Raw genomic sequence first — 25,340 nt, 5'->3', positions numbered from 1 at the left:
CCGACGAAAGCAGAAATGACAACTATTGAATCAACGAATTCCACATCATCATCAATGGATAGCACCACAAAGACCTCTGAACCACTCAGCACTTCGTCCAACGAAAAGGTTGATTACCCGGGAAAGGAGGGACCGAGTTTCGCGCCCCTGAACATCCGAATATCTGAAGCGCACGTCTCATTCCTTCGTAATATTGGGCGTGCAATCAGAAGAATACTTCGGAGGCGGAAGGCCAAGAAGGCTACGAAACACGAAGAATCTGTGTCATCAACAACCAAAACTCTGCTTAAGATGGCGGCAGTACGGAGGATTGTAACGGTATGAGATATCTGCATTCCTTTGGCCCTTATTCTTACTTTAGGCTTAGTCATTAGGACGCCTGCTTGGCACTAAGGGCGAAGTTATCGCCCAAATACGCAAGAGGCTGATACTTGCATCTAGGGAGATCAGCAACAAAGGTCCCGGATCACATTCCCCTTCCGACAATGATGTAGCGATTTACATGGGTGATATCCAAGGTTGGATGGAATTGTTTCACCTCCTAGACTTGCCTATCTGACACCTTTACATAGACCATATAATAACCTTGCAGCAGTCCCTCAGTCACTACGAGCGTATGCTGAGCCACTCACATCCGGCTTACCTGTCTCAGCTTCGCGTATCACAATCCCTGACGAAAGGCAGCACAGACAAATCAATTCTCATTTTGACAACGGTTTCCATTACGGTTGTCTCTATACAGGTACCTCTCGGTGCGTGAGCTGTGTAGCCCTCAATTCGATTGAATGTCTAACCGCCTTCTATCTTCGATAGGGCTGTTTTCTATGAATTTAGGAAAGATACCAAACAATAAAGGCTCCACTGATCATCCATTCGCCATCTTCTTCTCTGTTATGGGCTTTTGTGTTTTCGTCGGAACTAGCATTGTTTCCCTCGTCCTGTACTGGCGTGTCAGAGCGAAGAAGAGATATTCGCGCAAAGTTTATTGATCTTTCTTATTCGGATATTTATGCTGTCCCTTCTTGCTTTTGGTACTCATGAGTTTCTTCCGGATTTCTTGGTCACCATAATTATTATACCTTTTCCGTACAGGATGATTAGATAGTAGATTAGACATTACTTGTAACACTACAGGGGTTGACTGGTATACAACAGTTCGATAAAAAGATGGAATATTAAACATAACGGGGTTCAACCCCATCCTGATCAGACTGCTTAATCTTCATAGCTTTGACTGTGGGGCACGAGTCAGGCAATCGCTGTCAAAACATCCTTCGAGGACTTACGGATCGTTTGGTATTCGTTTTCCCTCTCGTTCAGGCTTCGCTGAGCCTGGTTGAGCGTCTCTGCTGCTTTCATGATTTGCGGATCCGCAGACTTTGTTTTATCCCCTTTCTTTCTCTGTAAGTCTTCCAGACGCTTATCTGTATCCAGCACGTCGGTCAGTCAGTACGTCCACCATTGGTGATACGCTTGAAATAACATACGGGCTTGCTCAACCTTCTCTTCTGCATCGCGTACTTCTTCGAGAGCTCTTCGATCCCTTGGAATCTCGAGCCTCACGCTCTTGTTAGAGCGTGCACTGCACACGCTACTCGACCGCTTCAAAATACCACGAGATGGGGATCGAGAAGGTGCACGAGACGGCGCACGGGGTTTCGCTCCCTCGGCTTCTGATGTATAACCTGAGCCATAACCATCTCGAGTTCGGTACGGAGGTTTGTAGTGGTCATAGCCTTCGTTGGCCCTACCATCATCGTCAGACGTAGAGTCGTCATCCTCGAAGTCGGACACATATCGGCTGCCGCCCTCTTCTGATGAACTCTGGAGAGGGACGAGTCTCCGACGAATGCGATCGCCCTTACTCCTGGTGAGTTCGGCCTCCATTATGAGCTCCACGTCTGGAATCACAGGCTCGGAAACACTTGATCCGCCCGATGTGTACCGACTGTTCCGATTACTGTTCATTGGTGTAAGGATTGCCCTGTCGGGGATGACAGCGTCACTACGCCGCGGAGAAGTATCATACCGGCGATGAGGAGATCGCTCTCCACGTCGTGTTCGACCACGTTGATAGATGTCACCCTCAACCGGCTGTTGCGCATCTGGTAAACGACCAGACGTCCTGCGAGAAGACTTCGGTCGTGACGAGTAATAATCTGTTGGGGGTACGACTGGTTGCGCCGTAGTGCCCGAAGGATCGCCGCCGGCTGGACTTCGATTACGCAGGCCGCGACGAGAAGTCGTGCGGCGAAGCTGTTGCTTAGGGTGTATATGCATATTCACGGTGCCCTGAGCGCTGGGCACGGCCCCACCAGCAGCGATTTCCGTCTCATTGGAACCTCTCCTCGAGCGAGAAAGACCGGGGTCAGGTGGCAATAAGGTGGGAGAGCTGCCATGGACCGCTGTCGTTGGGTAGTTATATGCTTGTTCTGTAGTGAGAGTTGAGCCATAACCTCGAGTCTGTTGTGAATTTTTCGCAGGGCTACTTTGCGAGTGAGGAGAAGCATCCGCGGTGGGGCGTGATCCAGGCGATCCATGCAGGCGAGGTGAACCTTGAGAACCAGTCGAACTTAATGGAGAGCCACCTGGAGCAAGACTCTGGTTAAGAGCTCGAGCAATACGCTTTACTGCTGAGGGACTATGACCGCCTTCATTGTGTCGAAGTCCTTGTGCGTCGTAAGCATGTTCAGCATAATACACCTCCGGTGAACCGTCAGGCGCGTTTTGATAAGCGGCACCACCGCGATACATGTAAGTCTTGGGCCGAGGGACGCTCCTGTCGGTATCATCGCCGTCGACTGTCGCACGTCTCCTGTGGTCATTCTCAGAAGAACCGTGAGGTCTGTTAGGCAGAGGCATGGAGAGCGAACCATGGGTCCGGAAATGACCTGAATGGATTGTTTCGGCTTGCAGATGTGCACTGGTTCCATCTCGAATGTATGAGGCATTCTGCTGGATATAAGTGGAAGGCTTGCTGCCATTCGAAGATGGAGAGGAAGAGGAATTGGCTGGAGATATTGCGTAAGTTGCATGGAACCTGCTTTTAAGATGCGACGGATCCGTCTGGACAGTTGTCGGTTCGGCTAGTGCGTCCGCTGCACTGTAGACGTGCTGTCTTGACATACGGGGGTCGTTGGTCGGCGGAGGGACTCCGTCATACCTGACGGAGGCCATTGGTGAATGCGCTTCGGGAGGTATACCATTTCTATTAACAGCAGGGCTGGCGAGGTACTCTTGAGCAGCAAGCGGTTGATTAGGATCGAAAGAAGGGTCATAGGGTGTTTCCAGCGGTGATGTCATCTGGTTGTTTGCATATACTGACTTGTATGCAGTAGCATGCTTCAGTTGCGGCCTAACGGAACGCTCACGTGGAGACTGCACCTGAGGTGACAGCGAGGTTGCAATTTGTGCGGGGCCGCGACGAGTTGAGGTATTGGGGGAGTGGGGCGTCTGGGGTATCAACGGAGAAGATTGTGCGGAAACAGTAGACCCAGCGACAGGTACTGCTAATGGTGCTGGACGTTTCTTGTACGCTGCTGGCGATGATTGTACATCTGCGACATGCCGTGATTGGGTAACTGCACCACTAGACGAGGTATTCGCCTGGACGACAGTCGTGTTATAGGCACGGCCATTGTTGGGAGAGACCGTAGCTGTCGATGCGCTGACTTGCATTCTGCTTGATCGTTCCGCACCGTCTAAGGCGAAGTTGCCCTGTTAGATTACCCATTCATAAAAAACGTCGTACCTTACCTTGGTTGCTCTTGGAGTGACTCTTTGTCTTTCCTTGAGCTTCTATAGATTCCCACCATTGCTCAAGCCGTTTAAGCTTAAAGTCGAGCGGCGCTTCGACCACTGAAACATTCCTGACACCACGATTCTCGATCGCATCTTTTACCAACTTTTGGCACCGTTTAACCATAGCATCTTTGAGATAACGGATATGCTGAACCTCGCGTAGAGAATCAGCGTCGTTCTTCGCTATGGCGTGGGTTTCAACTTTGAGCAGATTTGCATAGATTGCAGCAGGCCGCGGGGGTAACAAGACCTGAAAGGACGCAAAAGAAGAGTCAACCAGAGCCCATATACCATTAACCAGAGCAAGAACGGAACACACGCGAAGTTCATCTTGGACATTTGTGCATTGGATGTAGCGCCATCCGCGTTTGGAGGTACTCTTCGAAGGGATGGGCGGATCGAGAGAACCGCATACACCAGCGCTAGAAAGAGACGACAGAGCACCAGGGTTGTTGGCAGCAGTTCTGTCGGTTGGATGAGCGTTCATCTGGACAAGGTCGTGGGATTGGAGAAAGAAGAGACGAGTATAAGATATTACGGACCTGCGGCTCGTGCGTACACACCCACGTTTGTGCGCGCGCAGAGCAGGAGGGCGCGGTGGAGGCCAAGTAGAGGAGGAGTATCTGTAAAGGGAACTGGAAAGCCTCGAGGCAAGGAGCTCAGGCCAGCAGTCAACAATCAATATTTAGCCGACTTCTATATGCGATCCCATCTCGCACGCATTGCGGCATTCATCATCCAGTGATTCCACCATGAGCCCAGAAAAGTACTTTCCATCGTCACCTGCCACTCCCTTCCGATGCCTACGGGTACTCCGCTAACCTGTCCGTCAATGCATCTTGGTCCTCTGATTCAATCCTGTGATTCACACAGGTAGCACAGCGTTCGGGCGAATATTATTCATGCTCTATGTCTTTAGGATATGCATAGTAATATAGTGCCTTTGTTTCTTTCGCGGATAACCAGGAGTTCATTCGACAATTTTTTCTTCCAATCCTATCCTCGGTCGATAAAGTGACCCACTCTGGGAGCGACATTCGAAACTTCTGCCCCATAAAACACACTGCAATGCGTTTGCCTCATGTCCGCTGATTGATGCCGCAGAAATGGCCACAAAGAGCAAAATTATTCTTAGATGATGCTTTACACAGAGTTAGCCTTGAGGGCTGTGTGGATCCTGTGGGAGTACAAATATTAATTCGGGGCCGGCAAAATATGCTGAACACGGACATTGAACATTTCACCTGCTGAAAAAGGAAGTCGCGTGTTATTCCTCCTCACACAACTCGTCGTCTTTCTTTTGCCTTCACCGCATAGCCGCTGGGAGAGACCAGTCGCTTCGACGGTCAAATGTCGTCGGCTCTGGCGCACTATGAGAATTTCCTGCTCAACAATGCATCCGTAATCTCAACTCTCGAATCATCCCTCAGGTCGATGACCTGGTTTCTTCCCGGTCGTTTCAAGGATGCGGAGTTAGCTTCTGAGGCATGTAAGTACCCCTGTGCGTTTGTGGTCTATCGTCAAACTGATTAACACAACCAGTGTCCGCATTTCTCAACCTCATGAGCATGTATCACGATGCGCTTCTGTCTCGCATTGCTCATGCCGACCCGAATTTCAAACCATTACTGCCGCCGTCTGCACATTCACGTTACACCCGCGCCTGGTCGGACAAATCTGCTCGGTACAAATGGGCCGCTCGGACATTGGAAGTGATACGCTTCACGGAACTAGTTCTAGAAATGGGTATGAGGAGAAAAGTGTCTAACAAGACGAAATGGAGGGGGATTGTTTTGCTGGAAGTGATCAAGTATGTACACCAAAGTTTACGCGTGATATTGAAAGACGTTGCTCAATCCATACAGAGCGGTGCTCCGGCTTATCATCCTCAAGATTACCCGACGACCATTGCTCTCGCCCCCTCTGCCTGAGCGCGACTTCGATCCAACAACCATTGAACTCCAATCAGCGTCGTCATCACCGACCCTTGCGCCCTCTTCTCATCCTGACTCACCGTTGATGACACCAGAGCACTTAAAGAATAACCACATCTCTTTGGACAACCCTAACTCGTTCTTGAACAAGCCTGCTGCATTGTCAAGTGATGCTCCTGTTGAAGAATACTTATTACCGAAAGCGCTATCTACATCATCGGTTAAGGAGCCGACAACTCTCATCCGCGAACTCAGCTCTCCAGCAGACTGGGTCGCAGAGATTATTTATATTTTAAGACCTCTGATCTATGGTTCGTACTCTCCGTGATAAGTCTCGTGGAAGCTTACTGACGAGCAATCTTAGTCGGGGTTATTAGCCGGAATCCGAAGTCGACAAATCCATTGATTGTTTCGTTGTCGCTTGAACTTTTCTCTCGCTACCTGAGGCGAGTTCCACGACCGTCTTCAGCACTTGAGCGTAGTGAATACGCACGACGTGACCGTGATTTCTTGTGGTATTTGCTGCGTGGATCTATATGGCAGTCATATACGAGGTGACGAGAACAACTTAATAGCTGGAGTACATCAGATTGAAATGTCCTTTTTTTGCAGACCGAAGCTAGAGGCATTTGCCAACAAGACGGCGGATAAACCTGTCTTGGGTCTCCTGAGCGCCTTCATCCAGGATTGGATACCGTTAATTGAGGACTATTATTATTGTAAGTTATGCGTATTTTCAGTTCACTGCTTGACTGAGACATCTGTCCTGCTTGCAGATACTGCAACCTGATGTACGGTTCTACCCAGTCCGACTATTTAATTCCCCCTTGCTGATAGTTACTGTCTTGTTCAACACTAGCGTACACTGTCTTTTCTAAATCCTTGTGTAAATAAGTACTATGATTTTTTTGTTTTTGCTTTTTCATATGCTACCGCCACATAATTGCCGTTTGCCGAGACGCGTGGTTTGTTTATGGTCTGATTACGTTATACACGCGCTGCGCCACAGTGGTGAAGACTCAGAGTCAGAGACTGCTGCGAAACACAGTCGCAGCTTCTCGTGCCGTCCCCGATGAGCTCAAAGGCGCATGCATTCGTCAAGGCCTGAGTGCCTCTACTGACTTCCCGAAGCTTGTACATCGAGAGCACCATCGCCGAATTTTGTACCACGTACGTCACGTCCACAAGTACAAACCAAGACCAAGAACATGGCTACGCCGTGGATTATATGGAGCACCGTGTCGAGTGCTGCAAAGTGTGTGCAATTGGAACTGTATTGGCTACGCATAGTCTCGATTTTCTAACAACTTTCGTTACCTATCCCTTCAGATTATCGACGGTTCTACAAATCCTGCTTTTCTTACCGCTGACACTTGCGACACTTTCAACACAAGCATTTCTATTGCTATCCTTGCTGCTATTCATCCATTCGCTCATACATGGAACTATGCTACTTTTCTGGAGATGGCCATCGCTATCCGTCCTGCAGGTCCCCATGCACCCCTTCTTGCTTCTCGTATGCTTCAACATCTTCTCGCAAAGCGTGTCCCCGATCCTCATAACGGCGGCAAATTGGTGGGGCAAGTTCCTTAGTTGGAGCAGTCCGTGCTTTGTCGTCATGGAGGGTTTAAGTAGCTTGCTTGTCGCACAGAAGCTTGGGCGAATCGGACGTGAACTCGCGGGTGAAGGGGAGGGGTACCAGTTCGGCCTTCTGGTAGCTTCTGCAGTGGCATATGTTGGTGCAGCATGGCGTATTGGCGCAGTAAGAAGCCTTTCTCGTACTGCGGAAATGAACTCACTGACAGCGTCTTTTAGTCATATCCTTCCGTAGCCACGTCTCCATTATCTTCAACTCTACTGGGCTCGGCTTTGACCGCATTTATTTTCCTCACTCTCATTGGGTTCAGCTTGCGACGCACGAATGTCATTGAATCATCTGCTTTAGCACTATTCTTGGCATACAATCTTTGGCTCTGTGGGTTTGATGTCGGTTCAATATCAGGACCTTCCTCTTCATAGTATGTTCACCCTCCACGATTTCATTCCTTGTATTGAGTTGCTGATTCCTATCTCCGCTCCTTCCCGTGTTTCTATTCACATCACAGCGCACCATTGTTATCCAACATCCTTCCCCACATTCAAACGTTAATGAACTTTGTAACCAATACACTTCCAAAGCCTGTTCTGTTTGCCTTGGCATATCGATTGACCGTATTGCATCTTGCATCATATATTCTTCCAACGATTGGCGCCGATAGCTGGGATAGTGAGGATGGTGTGGATGATGGATGGAATGGGCGTCCAGTACGCATGTTTACTTCGTCATTTATCGCGTTGCTTGACGTCAACTTTTTTTATTTTTTAACCAGACTAGCAGATTGACACATATTCTTCTCACGTATAGACAAGCCATTCTAGTGACTGTATACTCCTCTCTTCTACGTAAGTGTTTAACTCCGCATGTTTCATCGATATCTGATCGACTTTTTGTTAAGTGTTGGACCAGTCTTCCCAGGTGTGGTGGCGATGGATGAACATCTTCCTCACCCTTGTCATTTGGTCTGTGGAGCTGGTTGTGACCACCGAGGACGAAGCCGATCCCATGGGAGAGAAATGGAAAGTTGATTGATCGTGACTGTTTCCGCATCCTGCATTTAGGGATACCCCATTTGAATGAAAACGATGGACAATCAGTTTCGTGCAGCACGCAATCATTGTACCATTTACGTAGCAGCCCTGTTTTCTTAAACTCTCCAAGCTTTAAATCCTACTTACGCGGCTTAGGTCCACTTTAAATCCGTACAATACGAAGGATACACAAGGTATCGTGCCTGATATTCAGTTTCTGCCACATATTCCTCACTCGCCCCAGCCCACGCGAGCTGAGTTTCTCAGTTCATATTAATTTGGAGCTCAGCAAGAGAGTCAGTTGTAATACGGAACAATGACCAGCAACACGCATTTGTCGTGAGGCAGGACAATTATATTTCAGTATATTGAATGTTCGCTTAAGTGCGACATCCCTTCAACTTTAAGACTTTCGTAAGATGAGTGGAGTGGGACGACTTCCGCAAGAAATGCTATTGCAGCCATTGGAATTGACCAGAACCGGGCGTGGGCAGGTGCTTTCGGTGCAGACGAAGACTACCATCACAATAAACAAAGGTGATGCCTGCAACTGACGGGACAAGCTCTAGGACTCTATCGAATTGACAAGCTCTCGTTTCCCAAGAATACACATTGACCAAGTTAGCTTGGTAGGATATACATTACTACGACGATTCCGACTTCTTCTCGGTGATAGCATCTAAGAACGCATTCGAAAGGTCACGACATTGTCGAAACACTTGCTCAAAACCGTGCTAAAGAGACCAAGCAGTCAGACACAGATTGTCTAGCAATACATACCTTATTGAAACGCACCAGTCCGCCATAATAGGGATCTGCAATGGGCTTGTCATCTAGGTAGGAACCCCATAAACGGACCTGTGCTTTACAACCCTTTGGAGCTTTCCTCTGCAAGTTGTAGAGATTTGACTCGTCGGCCGCCAGGATATAATCGAATTCACTGAAGTCTGTATGTGCCAATTGAGCCGGGATCGAGAAAAGGATGCACTGTGTGCCTGGATTTCGTACCTTTCTGTACGACTTGACGAGCTGAGTGCTCTATTGGAACTTTGTGCTGGAAATACCAATGTTGAGCAATCATCCATAAATTAAATATGTAACGTTGGCGTACTCTTCTGCACACCTCAACTGTTCTTGTGAGCGAATAGTTTTCTCAGCTTGCAGAACGGACAAAATAACAGAACCAAGGATACCTATCATCTGGATCTTCTCCGACATGGTATGCGGCTGTTCCTGCACTGTCGACAACCATCTCAATTCCTCGCTCCTGAGCTGTATGTCTGAGGATAACGCAATATAATTACTATCCGATTGAGACAGCCTTGGAGCAAATAGTATAGAGACCTTAGAACAGCTTCGCCCATGGGAGAACGGCAGATGTTCCCTTGAAATCAAAGATCAGGTCTGTGGCGTAGACGCAGTCTCTAATATATCAAAGTATATACCAAGGCAGACTATCAACACAGATGTGGCCATTGAGTAGGTAGTCGTGGTGAACGAGAGTTGAACAGCCGACTTGAGTGCTAGTGAAAGTGATTTACACCCGTTTGCATATATAATGAGACTTTTTGATTTTGAGCAAAGTGATGTAATGTAAGAAATCATGTGATATTTTAGACTTAGCAAGAAAATAGCAAACACAAGACAGAGACGCGTCGTGCCTATAGGGCAGTATCTGTGCATATAGTCTACCTCCTACTACTCATTACTAACTTATCAACCTGTCTATTACTGTTTTATTCAATATTGTGCTATTATGTCTTACTTCTATCAAAGCTGCTTATCCTCTACTACTGTCAAAATGCATGCACAGAACCAGCCACAGATGCTGGGCCATTGCTGGCACGACACGTCTCATTCAATATCTCATGCCTACAAATTTCCTCTAAGTCCGAACTGTCACATGATTTCTTACATGTCATCATTTCTCCGAAAATCAAAAAGTCTCATTATATTTGCAAACGGCTGTAATGTATGGGACATTGAGGCGGCGGATATGATCACTTCCTGTGCACGTGACTGAAAGTACGACTTATGGACACACATCCGGCACAGCTTTGTGCACTTCTCGTCTTTACTACAATCAGACGACACAATGCCGTCTCCACCAGTCGAGGTCTTCTTAACGACTATTGCATCTCAACCAGCTTTAAGAAAGCGGCAAGGTTAGCTGACCGCTATCACAGAGCATATCACGCGTCTGAGCATGGAACAGAATATATCCTTCGTATCCTCCAAGTTAAGAAGGTCCCGTTTACTTCCTACGGTCTGTGATGGTGCCACCTATAGATAGTATCTTATTCACTGGAAATCCAGACTTAGCGTCAAGCGAAGATGCAAAGAAACTATGGAAAAGAAAGGCACCCCTAGGCTAGTGTTTATGTTCTCTACTGTGGTTATTTGCACCTGAACTGAGGTGTTATTGTAGCCAAGCAACAACTTCCGGGTATCCTTGTCGGAGGCATGTTTCCTGGAACATTTGAAGATTTGTACGCCTTGTGACTACTATTACTCATTGGCTAATTCTTATTCTATATTCATCTCAAAGTGAAGAAGCCGTAGAATATGACGAGTTGGAAAGATTCTTACGCTTGGATGAGTCTTGGGATGCAGATGAACTAGATACCCCTTCTCTGGATGCGAAGCCTATAGGTGTACCTGGAGCATCTTCACCGGCGCAGATGACAAGCCAAAAGCCATCATTCGCGAGCTCGCATTCGCCGTTGAAGGACAAGACAAAAGCAGCAAGTGAACTTGATGCCGGATCGTTGTTGGGGGATAATAGCCTGCATGGCGTATCGGTTACGGATGACGAGCTAGCTGACCTTGTGAAGGAACTGGGTTTGGAGGGAGATGAGGCTGGCGATCTTGTGAAGGGCCTCAGTTCTAGTAAGGAACCCGCATCTGAGCCACAAACAGCACCTTCAGAAAAGAAGCAAGACGCAGAAAGCTCAACTGCAGAAAAATCACCGAAAGAGTCGGTAGGTGGGACTGACGACCCAAATGTAGTGACGGCTTCTTCGCAGTCCGACAAGGAACACTCAAAGAAGGAAGATGATGTGCCGGAACAACAGAAAGTTGCGTAATATTGAAGCATGTATCTACCTTGTACTTAAATTATTATGCATAATAAGTCATTATTATCCAGAAAACCTGATGTTAAAATGGTTCGAAGTAACCCGCTTCGAGAAGATTTGAGATAATATCCCTCGAGCAGTTTATAATTTACTCTTGACAGACGAAACCAAACCTCCACCGTCAAGAGCAATTGTTGCTCCATTCACATACGCTCCTGCGCGTCCGGACAGGAAGAGCAAAGTCCCAACTACGTCCTCGGGAGAGCCAATCCGGGATAAAGGAATTCCTCTAACAATGTGGTCGCCCAATGTCCGGAGGGTCTGCGCCATCACTGCATGGAGAGTATTTGTGAGCAATACTATTGATCAGAAGTTTATGAACTCCGGACTTACTTTTGCTCTCGAATGGTCCTAGGTAGTGAATTCTTCGTAAGGAGGATCTTTCGCAAGAACTTAAAATAGACACATACCACATGCAATCGTATTGCTGGTAATACCTTGGAACCCGAGTCGGCCAGCAAAGGCTTTACTCAAGTGGTGCAATCCCGCCTTGGGAGAAAAACATCGTCACAATAAGGCTCAAACTTGATTGATTTATATTTATACCTTTGAGGCGGAGTAAGCATAGGTTTCATGGCTCGGCACCTCAAGGGCTTCTACACTTCCAATCTGATGGGCGCTTAATTACTTCGCTAACTTCGGTTCAGAATGGAATACTTACATTGATTATTCGAGCAGGATCTTTCCATGAGTCACCATCTCTACCTTCGTCGGCAGCTGCACGAAGCAAAGGAAGACACTTTTGCGTCAGGTTAAAGACGCGTTGCAAATTGAGCGTCAAAACCTTTGTGAACGCAGAATCCTGATAAACAATTAACCTTGTTAGCTTCTCGGCTCTCTAACTTTATGTTAAAATCCGTACCGGGTAATCTTCGAAAGTCTCTCCCCAAGTAGCACCAGCATTGTTCACAAGGACGTGTAGCTTTGATTCTTTACTATTGAGCTCTTTGACCAATCTGTCGACTTCCGAAAGCTTCTGCATGTCCGCGGGAATGGAGAAGCATTTTCCGGGACCCATCTCTGTTAACTCTTTCGCAGTCTCTTCACAATCCTTTGCAGACCGAGAACTTATGTAGACCTAAAGTTGACTTCAACTTCAAATTCCTCTTCAAAAATGCGCGTAAGGCCACGTACCCTCGCTCCATTCCTCACGAAACCACTAGCAATCTGCCAATAAAAATGTTAGCCGTGCAACCTCTAAGCAATACTAAATCAACAAATATTTAAAATTTGTGTAACTTGCCATTTTGCCAATACCCCTACTACCACCTGTCACCAGCACGACTTTACCGCGCACGTCGAAAAGCTTGTTGACCTCTAAGCTCGACATGGTGGTGAGAATGGAACAAGAGCAGAAACCGCTTCATGAGCCGTCCGCATCCTATAGCCGCGATCGACGTTTCTATGCAGAATGTGATTCTCGTGTTCTTATTTCCACCAGCATTTAGCACAGCATGCAATGCTATACACACGAGTTATAATTGTCAATTATTAATGAAACCGACTACTATACAATTTTAGTGACAAAGCTTGGCAACAGAGTGCCCAGTTGAATGGTGATGCCAGTTGAATGGGGCGACAAATATAAATTGCTCTATATCGCACTCTATATGCGTCGGGTGGAACCGTTCATAACCTTTTACAATCCTATCCTCCCGCGAACCGCACGGATACGAGTATTTTACGCCAGCACTCTCGTAAGAATATTCGCGCTCGTGGCCGAGATCTTCTCTTGCAGCCGCTCGACGTCCTGCTGGCTGACGTCCGAAATATCGGCCATGAGGTAGGCAATATCGCCCTTGCTGTCCGAGTATTGCTTCTCGACGTTGTACGGGCTGAGAATCTCGTTGACCTGCCTGAGTACACCTGGCTGGTTGTTATGCACATGACATAACCGAATTTGGTTGGGCTGGTCAATGTCGATAGCGCGCAGGTCCACTTCTGGGAAATTGACGGAACCAAATGACGTTCCGAGGTTCAAATAGCGAGTCAATGCCGTAGAAACCTCCTCTCCGATCATGCGCTGGGCTTCTTCCGTCGAGCCGCCGATGTGTGGCGTCAAAATGACATTCGGAATGGAGCGCAACTCTGAGGCCCACGAATTCAGTTGGTCATCAAAGGGTGAACCGTTGGATCCCGGCTCGGACGGGTACACATCAATGGCTGCACCAGCCAAATGACCCTTTTTCAACGCCTTTACCAACTCAGGAATATCGACCACCTTGCCACGAGCGTTGTTAATCAAATACGAGCCCTTCTTCATCTGCGCTAGTTGAGGAGCACCGATGAGATTTATGGTCTCCGGAAGTTCGGGAACGTGGAGCGTAACATAGTCAGACTCCGCGAGGAGAGCATCTAGCGTGGGCAATTGCCGAGCAGATCCGAGAGGCATAATGTTGACCACATCATAGAAGAGGACACGAATGCCAAATGATTCGGCCAGCACGGAAAGTTGAGAACCGATATGCCCGTAGCCGACAATCCCGAGCGTCTTGCCTCGCACTTCCCAGCAGTTTTTCGACATCTTGTTCCAAAGTCCATCTTTCATTTCTCGCGCACGATCAAATAGTTGTCGTGAAAGTGCTATGAGCTCAGACATTACGAGCTCCGCGACTGATCTCGAGTTGGAGAAAGGCGAATTGAACACAGGTATGCCAGCATGAGCTGCACTGTTGAGATCGACTTGATTGGTGCCAATGCAGAAGCATCCAATAACGACCAACTATTTCCGTATATTAAGTCGATATTTGAATATGAATGAGAAACACTACAAGCATACCTTGGACGCTGCCTTCAGGACCCGATGCGTGATTTTCGTCTTGCTGCGAATACCAATGGCGTGATACTGCCCGATCTTCTCCACAAGCTCATCCTCACTCCAAGACTTCGAAAAGTGATCAACCTGAAAACCCTGCTGCTTAAAGGCCGCAACAGCCTCCTGGCTAATGTTCTCCAGCAGCAAAAGGCGAATCTCGTCTTTGTCAACAGGCCTCAGGACCCTGGTACGGTGGATAGGTCCGATGGATTCCTTGTGGCTGCGGAATCTGTCATGGAGTGTCACTTGCGTCGGTGAGACAGACATGGACAAGCTGGCCAATTGCTGAGTGGGAGACCTCGAGATCGAGACGGCGTTCGTGTTTACGTTAGTTGAGTTAATTGGGACCGGGAACGAGTGTGAAGACGGCATTTTGAAGTAATAGAACAAAATCAAAGGGGATGGCCGGAGTTCTGATTTATAGATCTCAGGATTCGGAAGAGATTAGGACACAGCAGTAGGCAATGTTACTAGCGTCCAGCGGTCAGCACCTATGTGAGTAGAGAGTTAACGTATGCAGGCTGCTGGCAGTACAATGGTAGGACGAGTGGCAGGACCTGACAAAAGATTTCGCAAGTTTTAGAACGCGCATATAGCCAGTCCTCAATCAAGTGACTCATCGATCAGGATCATCGTTCGATCGGCCGAAAACAAGCCTTTCCTGATGCATATACTTTACAAAAAGCAAGATGACTCTCTACCTACTCGATTATGGCGCGGGAAATGTTAGGAGTCTCGCCAACTCTCTCAAAAGACTCGGTTATGACTTTCAGTGGATAGCATCTCCTGACGATTTCGCAAAAGCAACGGTTTGTCGCGCACTTTATCCTCTCGTGCTATTTTCTTTGCTAAACACCATGCTCTGTAATAGAAACTTATATTTCCTGGTGTAGGTGCCTTCAAGAGCGCCATAAATCACCTAAAATCTCGTGGTCTCTTAGAACCTCTTAGAGAATATATTGCTTCTGGTCGACCGTATTTTGGAATATGCATTGGTCTACAAGTGCTATTCGACTCGTCTACAGAGAACCCTGGAGTCCAGGGGCTCGGAATCATACCTTCAACTATTGCCAGCTTTGACAATGCGGACAAGTCTGTTCCTCATATGGGCTGGAACTCCATCGACTTCATCGACCCAGAAGAAAGGGCCAAAGAAGGGATGGATGAGAAACTACACTACTACTTTGTCCACTCGTTCCGCGCTGCTTATGATCCGTCGAACGTGGCAGCTGCACAATGGGTCCACAGCACAACACAGTACGGTCAAGAGATTTTCGTCGCTTCTGTTCGCAGAGGCAACGTCTTCGGCACGCAATTCCACCCGGAGAAGTCTGGTGAAGCCGGCTTGCGTATCTTGAGTACCTGGCTCAGTAGGTCCGACGAAGAACTTGTCAGCGAACCACCCCGTCCTGTTGTCGCACGTTCACCCAAACCGCGCGATGGTCTCACGAAGCGTATAATTGCATGCATGGACGTTCGTGCGAATGACGACGGTGACCTAGTCGTTACGAAGGGAGACCAGTATGATGTACGCGAGAAGGCGGCACCTGCGTCTTCATCTTCTGCCGTACAGGTCCGCACAGCTGGCACAGTACGGAACCTCGGCAAGCCAGTCGCACTCGCAGCGCGTTATTTCGTGGAAGGCGCAGACGAAATCTGTCTGTTGAATATTACCTCTTTCCGCCATTCACCATTGCAAGACCAACCGATGCTTGCTGTTGTTCGTGCAGCCGCCGAGACTGTGTTTGTCCCTCTCACAATTGGCGGAGGGATTAAAGACACTGTTGACCCAGACGGCACACCTCGCAGTGCACTAGAGGTTGCTGGTGAATATTTCCGTGCAGGTGCAGACAAAGTCTCTATCGGTTCGGAAGCTGTCTATGCCGTCGAGAACTTACTGAAGAACGGAAAGATAGACGGAACTAGCGCCATCGAAACGATTGCAGACGCATACGGACGACAAGCAGTCGTGGTTAGTATCGACCCAAAGCGAGTATATGTCGATCCAAATACCTACGATGGGTCTCATAAGGGCGAGCTTGTCCTCGGTGAGGGTGACGAGAAAGACCAGGCCTGGTGGTATCAATGTACTGTCTCTGGTGGGCGTCAAGCACGAGATATTTCAGCCGTCCAACTCGCAAAAGGAGCAGAGATGCTCGGCGCGGGCGAGATTCTGTTAAACAGCATTGACAGAGATGGAACTGGCCGAGGCTTTGATCTCGACCTTATTCGACTCGTTCGAGACGCTGTCACAATCCCGGTTGTCGCTAGCAGCGGAGCGGGGAATGTAGCGCACTTCACGGATGTATTCGAGAAGACAGGTGTTGAAGCCGCGTTGGCTGCAGGGATCTTCCACCGGTTACAGGTGAAGATTGAAGAAGTTAAGGAAAGCCTGAAGCGAGCGGGCATTCAAAGCAGAGAAATATCTGCACTGAATGCGGCGGAATTTCTTTGAAAACCTCTGCTGGATTTTCCTTGAAGTTACTTCATCTATTCCGTGGACATAAAGATGCTTTCAAGTACTATCGTAGAGGAAATAACGTGCGTATCTCATGTATTCAATACAAGGTCACAGTCGCATGGCATTGTGCAAACGAAGACTAACAATTCGGGTACAAAGGACAATAGTCATATTTGGATCTCCAATCGAACAAGATGTCGCTACAAGAAATAGAATAGGAGTACTGGGGAGGAAGATACAGAACATAGAATATAGAAGTGAAAGGAGTTGTGGATTTACATTTAACATCGACCAGAGGGAAGGCAAGGTGATGACAATCTGAGAAAGAGCCATCTATTGGTGAAAAACCAAAAACAAACCACCGTTGAAGAAAGTTCAGAGATAAACAGAAAAGTCGCAGAAAATACGCATAACCCGCGATTGAAGCGTCCTACCGCGTAATTCTTCAGAACCATAAAACGTAAGAAAGCAGGAAATTGGGGGTGCAAGGAATGACGCAGGGTCGGATAATATAGTCTATTTACCACCAACACGTACCGCGCCTCTCACTCTCTTGAGAAGGCTAGTCTTCCGTCCAAGTCCATTTCCGGGGCTCATTGGTGTTCCGCCAGGCGAGTGCGGGCCGTCGAAATAACCATCCTTTTCATGTCCGTTGAGTGGTGTTATGGGTGTTTCAGCTGGACGGGGTGGCAGCGCCTTGTTGTTTGTCGATCTCTCCACATAAACATACGATTCATTCATGTCCGGTGAAGGCGATGTCGCCCCAGCATTCGCACTTGCATTTCGACCACCAAAACGGCCAAAGAATGAATTCTGCTGACGATGTGTCGGACGACTCGGCCGGCCTCCATCAGAGTATCCGCCTGGCGGATAATTCTCGCTCGATGAAGGTGGCGACTGATTTCCATCGCCTTGCACGGCTTCAACTGGGACATTCGGTTGATCACGCATCTTCTTGATTCTCTGCATAAGCGACTTGCTCCTCTTTGGCGCACCTGGCGAGCCAGTGAGGGGAGGCGATGGCAACGAGTTAGATGGAGCATCCAAGGAGGTTGACCGGCCAGTACCAGGCAAGTTCAACGGCTGTGGTGGAGGTACGCGGACCTTTGCCTTCCTTGGCTGCGCGTCTTCAGCGTATGTTTCACGTAATTCGCGCCCTTGAGGTCTGTTCCTCGCGTTATGATAGTGGCTTTCGTACCCTCCGTAGATTGAACTTGCAGCGGAATTGTCTCCTGTGCCGTGGCCGGCTCCGCTTCCGAAGAACTCTTCATATGGCTCGGGTTCATGCATACCCCATGCTTCCGCGATGCGGTCCACTTGCTTTGCGTTCTTCTGAGTCCCGTAAGGGTCAGTGTCGGCTCCAAAGGTGGGGTAAGGAGACTCGCGAAGTCCAGCTACATCGGGCAGGCCTCGTTTACGATCAGCACGTAGCTGAGCCGCAGACATGGGCCCATCATCTTCTGGAGAAGTCCAAGCCATCATCGGCGCCTTGGATTTATGGCGATTGCGAGATGGGGCGCAGGCATCAAAGGGTCCATCGTGATGGAACACTGTAGGGGAGAGAGTTGCGTTAGTGCGCACAAAAGATAACAGCGTGAGAATTACGCACTCGGACCAACACCTGTGAAGTCGAGTCTGTCAATGACGTCCGCATGAGTAGAACCTTTCTTGTTCTTGGCGCCTGCCTTGCGAGACTTTTCCATGGCGGCTGCGGCGCGAGTTGCAGAGTCCTGAGAATAGGAGCGTCTAGTTGGGGGTGGAGCGTGTCTGGAGCCGCCGACGTTCGTTGGAACCCCACTTTAATAATAATAACAAAAGTTGCATCAGGAAGCAGGCAACGGGCAAAGAAGCGAAATTAAGCATACCCTGTTTGACTTCTGCCCATCCTTGTCCTGGAGGGGGTATCGACTGGACGGACCGTCACGGTGTCGCGCACGGCTGACTCGAGCATACGCGGGTCGCGAGAGTCAGTGTACTGCCTTGTGGACTTCTTGTACTGTTGTTGTTTGGGTGGAGGCGGCGGGGCGTCTGATCTGGAATAGGCAACGGTAGGGGCGGGATATATAGGATCGGAGAATGGATCTGAGCTGGATCTGGCTCTATGGTTGGAAGGACGAGAGGAGTGGTGGGGGCGATATGCTTTGGCGGAGGACGAGTACATGTATGCTGATCGAAAGGGCACGAGGACACAATGATATAGGGCGGTTGATTGCAACCGGGGTGATCGCTGTCGGGTCTTGGCTTGTCGCTTCCGTGCCCACCGACGGGGGATCTGGCAACGATCGGTGTCAGAAGGAACTTGTAGGCGGGTGTGGGCGAGAGTAGCGACGGATGAGGCTGACCTGTTGGCGTGGAGGGAGATGGCAGGAAAGAAGAGAGGAGAGAGGAACAGTTGGGTGAGCTGACGGTCATTGAACACCCAACTCCACTCGGCAACACGCGTCCGAATGTGAACCTTATTTGAATATTTCCTGTGGCGCATATCTCGCCCCCGCCCTGCGCTTTTCACTGTGGCCTTCACGCCTCTAGTCCTCACTTCTGCATTTGCATCCATTTACCCCCGTAAATTCCACGGGAAATCCCTTACTTTGCACTTCTGTCTTTTTCTTCCCTCTCCGCCCTGCTCTCTATTGATACAGTCAACTCGCTATAAGATATCTCCCCTGGTGGGATCCTGGATCCGTATAGCATGTAGCTTTGATAGCTCCTTAAAGCCTGCATTCTTAAGGCGCTGTTATATGTATCATCACAGCCAACGGGCATATATTGATCTTGATGGGCTTGGCATGCCAGCACTATCCTGATGCGTACAACTAGAACCATATTCCAAGACCGGATAATCCGAATATATACGCACCTTGAATTTGAATTTTGCTCAACGACTACTTAGGAGGTGCCGACGCTGACTAATGCGGCAGACGCTTCTGGCTCCGAAAATAAACTCGCTGTCTGTAAAGTCGTTCGACGAGACTCCAATTCAGTCGCGTTCTCTGTCTATCAATGGGTCTGTCTCCTAATCCGCCTGTCTTGAAAGCCGGCCAACCAAGCAAAGCTCTCGCGGAATGGACTCGCGAAGAGATTGCAGCACGTATCCTCGCTGGCGAGGCACTCTTCATCTATCGTTCACGCGTCGTACGTGTAACTCCCTCTTGGCTTAAGCGGCATCCAGGTGGTGAACTTGCAATCCTCCACTTCGTCGGTCGAGATGCTACGGACGAGGTTGACGCCTTCCACGTTGACGACGTCCTTCGGACAATGCAGCATTATATTGTTGCACGCGTCAGAGATGGTCTGAACGGATGGGAACCACTTGTGCCTCCGTACATGAACGGCTGGCTCTGGCGGGATGGACAATGGGTCCGTCAAGCCGACCCAATACACAACACTCCCGCTGGGGTGAGGGCAGAAGCTGCTGGCTACAACCATGACGAAATAAGCCCGTCATCCCAAATCCTTCTGGTAGAAAAGGGAACTATCGGTCAGCAGGTTAAGATTGACAGGCCCAGTCTGGAGACAATTTCGCCTCCTCCCAGCACGCTATCCCGTAAAGTGCAGGCACAACACTCAGTTGCATACAAAGAACTCCATCAACGCGTCATTAACGCTGGTCTCTACAAAACGCGATTCGTGACTGGTATCGGACCCGATATACTCCGTTACATTCTGTTTGCTGGTCTTGCTGCTTGGTTCTATCAGAAACACTGGTTCTTCCTCAGTGCAGTCTTTTTGGGCATTTTCTGGCATCAGCTCACGTTTTTCGCGCACGATTTGGGTCATATGGGCGTCACTCATAACTGGACCCTTGACCGCCTGATTTCTATTTTCATTGCTGATTTCTGTGGGGGACTAAGTATTGGTTGGTGGGTCAACGTGAGTAACCTCTGAAATTGAGACTGGGATATGTCCTCATGTACTGTTATTTGGAATAGAATCACAACGTGCATCATCGTTAGTCCCATGTTCTACTCTAGTGTGCCAAGAGTGAATGTTGACGTAGCTTGAATGCATGCAGTCGTCACGAATCATCCTACGCAGTACGTCATTTTCATGTATGCTCATCCTTGATAACACTCTAAATCAAATTTGGTTTAGTGACCCGGATATAGAACATCTTCCTTTCTTCGCTATTTCTCCGCATTTCCTCTCAAGCCTGTATTCCTCGTACTACAAGCGCGTACTCCCATTTGACTTCGCCTGCAAGCTCTTCATTCGCATTCAACACAAGCTTTTCTATGTTGTCATGTCGCTAGCGCGTTTCAACCTTTACCGACTGTCGTGTAGTTACTTATTTAACGCACGACATGCGAATGTAAAGGCGCGTGGAGGGCGCTGGAGCTGGTGGTGCGAGATCGTCGGTATTCTGGTATTCTGGGCGTGGTACGGCGCGGTTCTCCGTGGCACTGGCAGCTGGCAAAATGTGCTGAAATACATGCTTGTGAGCCACGTCATGACGTCGCCTCTTCACGTACAGGTGAAGTCATATTTACTCTCCCTTTATCTGCGTTGCACTCCTAATATTGTTATTTAATTGTTATTGCTTTGGCGTCAAACTACAGATCGTACTGTCACATTTTTCCCGCTCGTCCGCAGATTTGGGACCTGTCGAGTCGTTCGCGGCACGTCAGTTGCGTACAACGGTAGACGTCATTTGCCCTGAATACATGGCATTTGTGCATGGTGGGCTACATCTACAGGTGACGCATCACCTCTTCCCACGTCTGCCTAGACACAACCTCAAGGCTGCCAGCAAACTCGTCAAGGAGTTCGCGAAAGAACAGGGTCTTGAATATGCCGAATTCGGATTTATAGAGGGGAATAAGGAGGTTCGAGGAGTATTGAGGAACGTTGCGCAGCAGGTTAAGGTTATGAATACTGTGCTGGACGCGAACATTAAGGAGGCACTGAATGTTGCTTCACAATAGACATTTTCAACGCAGTAGAATAACGGATTATAAAAGTATATCCCGATGCAATCTGATCTCATCTTCACTCAACTTGGGTGTATCTCACAAATGAAGAAAAGCATGGTCATATCCATTGCATGTAAATGTATGTAAAGCATAGCATGCAGGCAAGAGTGGGTACACGAAGTAACCGGGTGGAGTTTTGTAAACATACAGAAAAGAAAGAGAAGAACACAACGACGATTACTTCTTCTTGTTCGCCTCTTCCTCCTCTTTCTGCAGAAAGGAGAAAACAGTCAGCATAAGTCATAAACTGTACTATGAAGACCACACAAACCTTAGCTTGGCGGATCTTGCGCCTGCCCTCGTACCGCGCTTCAGCGCGAAGATCACGAAGGACACGGTACGCCTCGAAGTCACGCTCTTCCTGAGTAATTTTACGAGGAGCCTCGTGCTCAACTGCAGGTACAAGAGGTAATGGTTGGCGGGTGGTTGGAGCAGTAAGGTCGTCACCCTGAACAGCATCAAGTTTTAAAATCCAATTTTGAATCAAAGATAATGAAAATAGAACATACAGTCGAGTCGCCCTTCTTGGGCTTACCAGCCTTACGGGGGAAGATAATAAGCTTGGACTTGTATGCCTTGAGTCTTTCGACGTTCAGCTTCTTGCCCTCCTCACTAAGGTTTCGCCTGCGGTGGTCGACGATAATTCCGATACCGCGTGCCTGCTTCTTGCCAATACCAGCTTCCTTGAGCTCTGCCAGGGTGAATCCACGGCCCTCACGGATTTTAGTGTTGTATCGTACGGTTTGGCCCCGGACGGCGGGACGAAGCGGCTTCAGAGGGCGCACGCCGAGAGATGTTGCCTTCGTCTGACGAGCGCGGCGACGGCGGAGTTTGCTGCCGGGCTGGTCAAACCATGTGCGGACGCGGCGCTGCCAGTCCTTATGGAAATGGTTGTTGTGGAGGACGTTGTTGTGTCTATAACCCATGTCTGCACAAGAAGAGAGTAATCGAGGTCAGTTACAAAGAATACACAGTTGCATGTCATCCAAAAGTCAAAGAGTCCATCCAACCCAATCCATCCGTGCAAGTTCGTTCAAAACCATGAAAACTGTCAGAATGGCAGCCCAACGTTACACAGGCAGAATAGAACGTCGATGGGATAGCAATTCGGACAGATAACTCACCTTGAAGGTTGGCCGGTCAATTCTCGAGGGTGTTCGAAGTGTAGTCAATCTATGTGTGTGTGAACGAAAGTAATTTAGGGCCGGGTTACACGTGATAGTCAATCGCGCTTCTACATTCTAAGGGACGCGTTCCTTTGATGATCTCGGACTCGGATACACATGGGATGAATAGTCTACAAATGTTAGGAGCCCTGCTACACTACAAATACGGTCACATGGAGCACGGAAAAATAAACAACAGGATGAACGATTACCAGGAACTTAAGGCGTCTATTTAACAACCATGGAACTCATTCCTTGTCTTGGTATCTCCACTTCGCAACTCTCATACCCACATGTCGTCCAAGCTTTTTCCCCCTTACCGTGCCGAGCACATCGGTTCGCTTAAACGTCCCGCTGAGCTCCTCCAAAAGCGTGCGGCTTTTGAGAAGGGCGAGGTTACACAAGATGACCTCAAGCCTATCGAGGACTCGGCAATAAAGGCCATCATAGAGATGCAGCGGGAAATCGGCATTAAGGCCATGACAGACGGAGAGTTTAGAAGGTCAGTTTAATCGTTACTGAGATTCACGAGAACAGGGAATAGATGCATTTAGTTAGACATATGTTTTTCGACGGAGTCTTTGATAACCTGGAGGGGATGAAACATATCCCGGAAGGTGTGTCTTCCCGCTCTCCTTACAACCGGCTGCTTGATTTACCCCCCTGATATAAAGTGCCCTTGCATATGTTGATGGTATAGCTTTCAACAAGCATACCATTGTGCAGGCATTCATTGTTTTGCTAGGACTACTGCCCCGATGTCGCTGCTTTCAAAAAGCTGAATTTCCATGGAGGTGACTCCCATATCTGCGTGGTAAGAATGCTACCAATAATGCCTAGTCTGCGGTTCTGATTGGACGCAACAGGGTAAAATTAAGCGCACGAAGCCATTCTACATCGAGCAATTCAAGGCGCTTAAAGCATTGACGAAGCCCGAAGAACACAAGTCTTTGAAACTCACAATGTGTGCACCAGAATGGTATCATCTCCGACACGGCGAATATGCATACCCTAAGGATGTGTACAAGAACGACGGTGGGCAAGAAGTCATATGATATATAACCGTAGTTCTGATGGTCAGTATAGATGAGTTCTTCACAGACGTTGCCAAAGCATACCAGGAAGAGATTGCAGAACTGTATGCGCTTGGGTGCCGGAACATCCAATTCGACGATCCTCTCCTTGCCTATTTCTGTGCGACGTCTATGATCGAAGGGTTAGTCGACATATAACGACTATCTATTATCCCGATTAACGACATGGTTTACTTGCAGCATGGAAGAGAAGGGTGTTGACCACGAGGCGCTCCTCGACACGTATCTTAGGACATATAATACGATTCTTTCAACTCGTCCGAAAGACATGACTGCTGGCTTGCACCTGTGCCGAGGCAACTTCAAGGATGGTGTACATTTCAGTGAAGGCGGTTACGACAGGATAGCCATTAAACTTTTCAACGAAACTAACGTGGACTGCTTCTACGTGAGTTCCCAACTATTCATTTGGGATCTTAGTTAACCGACTCTCCTGATTACTACCGTCATTAAGCTTGAGTACGACACTGATCGTGCAGGAACCTTTGAGCCTCTGAAGCACCTCCCGAAGAACAAGACTGTTATTCTTGGTCTGGTTTCCTCAAAGCTACCAAAGGTAAGGTCATTTGGTTAGAATATATTTCTTCTGATCTCTTACTTGGCGTAGCTCGAGGACCCAGAGGATTTGAAAGCCCGCGTCGCCCAAGCTGCCAAAGTCATTGCCGACGGTACACAAAAGCGAACTTACGAAGAAGCTTTGAACCAGTAAGCATCTCTATTCCAATTGTAACATATAATCGTTTTCTAATATCCACACTCTTCTGAAGAATCTGTATTAGCCCACAATGCGGCTTCGCGTCTCACGCAGAAGGCAATCCAGTGACTGAAGAAGACATGAAGAAAAAACTCGCGCTTGTCGTACAGACTGCAAAGTCAATCTGGAAGGATGCGTAATGAATTCCTCATGTTATGACCGTTCTTGAAACGAATGTGAATTTATGTAGCTCTGAAGAACTCAATTGACATGTCCTTCACGAATCACGGACGTAGGGCTGACTTAAAGTGGCTGGTAATAGTGATCGTCGATGATCGACGCGATGCCGAGACTACTTCTAGCCGCCAAAAATTGCTTGCGCCCCTCACACGACCCTCTATTCAACCATGACCCAGTCCGGTATAGAAGTACTTCTACGCCTTGAAGGCAGTAGATGCCTTCCAGATGAATCCACATACGGTTCTCAGCTTGATTCTGATTCCTCCGACGTCCAGTCACAATTGTCAGCCCAACAAGACAACAAGCTGCATTACATCCACTCGTTCTCCTCTGGATCATCTTTAAGTAGCTTTTCAGCATCCTCTGTCTGCTCCCGCTCTGCACGGGTATTCAAGGCCTC

The 25,340-nt window shown here is 48.4% G+C and overlaps 12 protein-coding genes across 12 annotated transcripts; 6 read left to right on the top strand and 6 right to left on the bottom strand.

Annotated features, from left to right (window-relative positions):
* Window positions 1-1,148: 1,148 nt before the first annotated feature.
* On the bottom strand, window positions 1,149-1,928 carry FOMMEDRAFT_140163 (uncharacterized protein). The gene is made up of 3 exons (XM_007265632.1): window positions 1,488-1,928; window positions 1,287-1,424; window positions 1,149-1,234 (listed from the first exon to the last, which is right to left on the bottom strand). Exons 1-3 carry the CDS (start codon window positions 1,885-1,887, stop codon window positions 1,176-1,178), a joined length of 597 nt encoding a protein of 198 aa, XP_007265694.1. The 5' UTR covers window positions 1,888-1,928; the 3' UTR covers window positions 1,149-1,175.
* Window positions 1,929-5,106: 3,178 nt separating this feature from the next.
* On the top strand, window positions 5,107-6,660 carry FOMMEDRAFT_19398 (peroxisomal membrane protein PEX16). The gene is made up of 6 exons (XM_007265631.1): window positions 5,107-5,290; window positions 5,344-5,611; window positions 5,667-6,046; window positions 6,100-6,289; window positions 6,348-6,454; window positions 6,512-6,660. The coding sequence occupies exons 1-6, from the start codon at window positions 5,152-5,154 to the stop codon at window positions 6,523-6,525; spliced, it is 1,098 nt and encodes a 365-aa protein (XP_007265693.1). The 5' UTR covers window positions 5,107-5,151; the 3' UTR covers window positions 6,526-6,660.
* A 170-nt stretch (window positions 6,661-6,830) lies between these two features.
* Window positions 6,831-8,504, top strand: FOMMEDRAFT_140161 (uncharacterized protein). The gene is made up of 6 exons (XM_007265630.1): window positions 6,831-6,990; window positions 7,065-7,497; window positions 7,551-7,753; window positions 7,841-8,039; window positions 8,105-8,177; window positions 8,231-8,504. The coding sequence occupies exons 1-6, from the start codon at window positions 6,944-6,946 to the stop codon at window positions 8,362-8,364; spliced, it is 1,089 nt and encodes a 362-aa protein (XP_007265692.1). The 5' UTR covers window positions 6,831-6,943; the 3' UTR covers window positions 8,365-8,504.
* A 503-nt stretch (window positions 8,505-9,007) lies between these two features.
* Window positions 9,008-9,839, bottom strand: FOMMEDRAFT_133439 (phosphotyrosine protein phosphatase; the record flags this gene model as incomplete). The annotated part of the gene is made up of 7 exons (XM_007265629.1): window positions 9,008-9,097; window positions 9,159-9,310; window positions 9,372-9,417; window positions 9,475-9,496; window positions 9,557-9,643; window positions 9,708-9,747; window positions 9,809-9,839. 7 exons carry the CDS (start codon window positions 9,837-9,839, stop codon window positions 9,008-9,010), a joined length of 468 nt encoding a protein of 155 aa, XP_007265691.1.
* A 619-nt stretch (window positions 9,840-10,458) lies between these two features.
* Window positions 10,459-11,449, top strand: FOMMEDRAFT_146155 (uncharacterized protein; the record flags this gene model as incomplete). The annotated part of the gene is made up of 5 exons (XM_007265628.1): window positions 10,459-10,528; window positions 10,579-10,629; window positions 10,680-10,733; window positions 10,792-10,852; window positions 10,912-11,449. The coding sequence occupies 5 exons, from the start codon at window positions 10,459-10,461 to the stop codon at window positions 11,447-11,449; spliced, it is 774 nt and encodes a 257-aa protein (XP_007265690.1).
* An 84-nt stretch (window positions 11,450-11,533) lies between these two features.
* FOMMEDRAFT_140159 (NAD-binding protein) lies at window positions 11,534-12,830 on the bottom strand (the record flags this gene model as incomplete). The annotated part of the gene is made up of 8 exons (XM_007265627.1): window positions 11,534-11,772; window positions 11,834-11,851; window positions 11,911-11,989; window positions 12,047-12,109; window positions 12,162-12,302; window positions 12,363-12,578; window positions 12,635-12,667; window positions 12,744-12,830. The coding sequence occupies 8 exons, from the start codon at window positions 12,828-12,830 to the stop codon at window positions 11,582-11,584; spliced, it is 828 nt and encodes a 275-aa protein (XP_007265689.1). The 3' UTR covers window positions 11,534-11,581.
* Window positions 12,831-12,962: 132 nt separating this feature from the next.
* Window positions 12,963-14,687, bottom strand: FOMMEDRAFT_106546 (uncharacterized protein; the record flags this gene model as incomplete). The annotated part of the gene is made up of 2 exons (XM_007265626.1): window positions 12,963-14,222; window positions 14,280-14,687. 2 exons carry the CDS (start codon window positions 14,685-14,687, stop codon window positions 13,182-13,184), a joined length of 1,449 nt encoding a protein of 482 aa, XP_007265688.1. The 3' UTR covers window positions 12,963-13,181.
* A 317-nt stretch (window positions 14,688-15,004) lies between these two features.
* Window positions 15,005-16,770, top strand: FOMMEDRAFT_81639 (imidazoleglycerol phosphate synthase; the record flags this gene model as incomplete). Its single annotated transcript, XM_007265625.1, has 2 exons — window positions 15,005-15,124; window positions 15,187-16,770. 2 exons carry the CDS (start codon window positions 15,005-15,007, stop codon window positions 16,768-16,770), a joined length of 1,704 nt encoding a protein of 567 aa, XP_007265687.1.
* Window positions 16,771-17,292: 522 nt separating this feature from the next.
* Window positions 17,293-19,330, bottom strand: FOMMEDRAFT_155219 (uncharacterized protein; the record flags this gene model as incomplete). Its single annotated transcript, XM_007265624.1, has 3 exons — window positions 17,293-18,326; window positions 18,386-18,573; window positions 18,642-19,330. 3 exons carry the CDS (start codon window positions 19,328-19,330, stop codon window positions 17,293-17,295), a joined length of 1,911 nt encoding a protein of 636 aa, XP_007265686.1.
* Window positions 19,331-19,776: 446 nt separating this feature from the next.
* Window positions 19,777-21,766, top strand: FOMMEDRAFT_140156 (delta 8-sphingoloid desaturase protein; the record flags this gene model as incomplete). The annotated part of the gene is made up of 5 exons (XM_007265623.1): window positions 19,777-20,646; window positions 20,706-20,724; window positions 20,789-20,810; window positions 20,869-21,247; window positions 21,333-21,766. The coding sequence occupies 5 exons, from the start codon at window positions 19,777-19,779 to the stop codon at window positions 21,696-21,698; spliced, it is 1,656 nt and encodes a 551-aa protein (XP_007265685.1). The 3' UTR covers window positions 21,699-21,766.
* A 157-nt stretch (window positions 21,767-21,923) lies between these two features.
* FOMMEDRAFT_155217 (60S ribosomal protein L13) lies at window positions 21,924-22,672 on the bottom strand (the record flags this gene model as incomplete). Its single annotated transcript, XM_007265622.1, has 3 exons — window positions 21,924-21,956; window positions 22,018-22,194; window positions 22,256-22,672. The coding sequence occupies 3 exons, from the start codon at window positions 22,670-22,672 to the stop codon at window positions 21,924-21,926; spliced, it is 627 nt and encodes a 208-aa protein (XP_007265684.1).
* Window positions 22,673-23,196: 524 nt separating this feature from the next.
* FOMMEDRAFT_106537 (UROD/MetE-like protein) lies at window positions 23,197-24,912 on the top strand. The gene is made up of 10 exons (XM_007265621.1): window positions 23,197-23,414; window positions 23,471-23,529; window positions 23,587-23,606; window positions 23,658-23,726; window positions 23,779-23,947; window positions 23,999-24,128; window positions 24,187-24,394; window positions 24,461-24,562; window positions 24,614-24,711; window positions 24,774-24,912. The coding sequence occupies exons 1-10, from the start codon at window positions 23,206-23,208 to the stop codon at window positions 24,898-24,900; spliced, it is 1,191 nt and encodes a 396-aa protein (XP_007265683.1). The 5' UTR covers window positions 23,197-23,205; the 3' UTR covers window positions 24,901-24,912.
* Window positions 24,913-25,340: the final 428 nt, after the last annotated feature.

This window comes from Fomitiporia mediterranea (genome assembly GCF_000271605.1).
Source record: "Fomitiporia mediterranea MF3/22 unplaced genomic scaffold FOMMEscaffold_5, whole genome shotgun sequence".
Taxonomy (NCBI): Eukaryota; Fungi; Basidiomycota; class Agaricomycetes; order Hymenochaetales; family Hymenochaetaceae; genus Fomitiporia; species Fomitiporia mediterranea.
This window is presented reverse-complemented; position numbering and strand designations above follow the sequence as displayed.

What these genes read in the sequence shown, in the direction of transcription:
- FOMMEDRAFT_140163 (XM_007265632.1), bottom strand. Translation starts at nt 1,887, where the DNA reads ATGGAGGCCGAACTCACCAGGAGTAAGGGCGATCGCATTCGTCGGAGA. An exon ending in AGAGAAGGTTGAGCAAGCCC is followed by an intron (nt 1,425 to 1,487) that starts GTATGTTATTTC and finishes TGCTGGATACAG; the next exon opens with ATAAGCGTCTGGAAGACTTA. An exon ending in AAACGAATACCAAACGATCC is followed by an intron (nt 1,235 to 1,286) that starts GTAAGTCCTCGA and finishes CGTGCCCCACAG; the next exon opens with TCAAAGCTATGAAGATTAAG.
- FOMMEDRAFT_19398 (XM_007265631.1), top strand. Translation starts at nt 5,152, where the DNA reads ATGTCGTCGGCTCTGGCGCACTATGAGAATTTCCTGCTCAACAATGCA. An exon ending in GTTTTGCTGGAAGTGATCAA is followed by an intron (nt 5,612 to 5,666) that starts GTATGTACACCA and finishes CAATCCATACAG; the next exon opens with AGCGGTGCTCCGGCTTATCA. An exon ending in TTTAAGACCTCTGATCTATG is followed by an intron (nt 6,047 to 6,099) that starts GTTCGTACTCTC and finishes GAGCAATCTTAG; the next exon opens with TCGGGGTTATTAGCCGGAAT.
- FOMMEDRAFT_140161 (XM_007265630.1), top strand. Translation starts at nt 6,944, where the DNA reads ATGGCTACGCCGTGGATTATATGGAGCACCGTGTCGAGTGCTGCAAA. An exon ending in ACCGTGTCGAGTGCTGCAAA is followed by an intron (nt 6,991 to 7,064) that starts GTGTGTGCAATT and finishes CTATCCCTTCAG; the next exon opens with ATTATCGACGGTTCTACAAA. An exon ending in TGTATACTCCTCTCTTCTAC is followed by an intron (nt 8,178 to 8,230) that starts GTAAGTGTTTAA and finishes CTTTTTGTTAAG; the next exon opens with TGTTGGACCAGTCTTCCCAG.
- FOMMEDRAFT_106537 (XM_007265621.1), top strand. Translation starts at nt 23,206, where the DNA reads ATGTCGTCCAAGCTTTTTCCCCCTTACCGTGCCGAGCACATCGGTTCG. An exon ending in ACAGACGGAGAGTTTAGAAG is followed by an intron (nt 23,415 to 23,470) that starts GTCAGTTTAATC and finishes GCATTTAGTTAG; the next exon opens with ACATATGTTTTTCGACGGAG. An exon ending in CTAACGTGGACTGCTTCTAC is followed by an intron (nt 24,395 to 24,460) that starts GTGAGTTCCCAA and finishes ACCGTCATTAAG; the next exon opens with CTTGAGTACGACACTGATCG.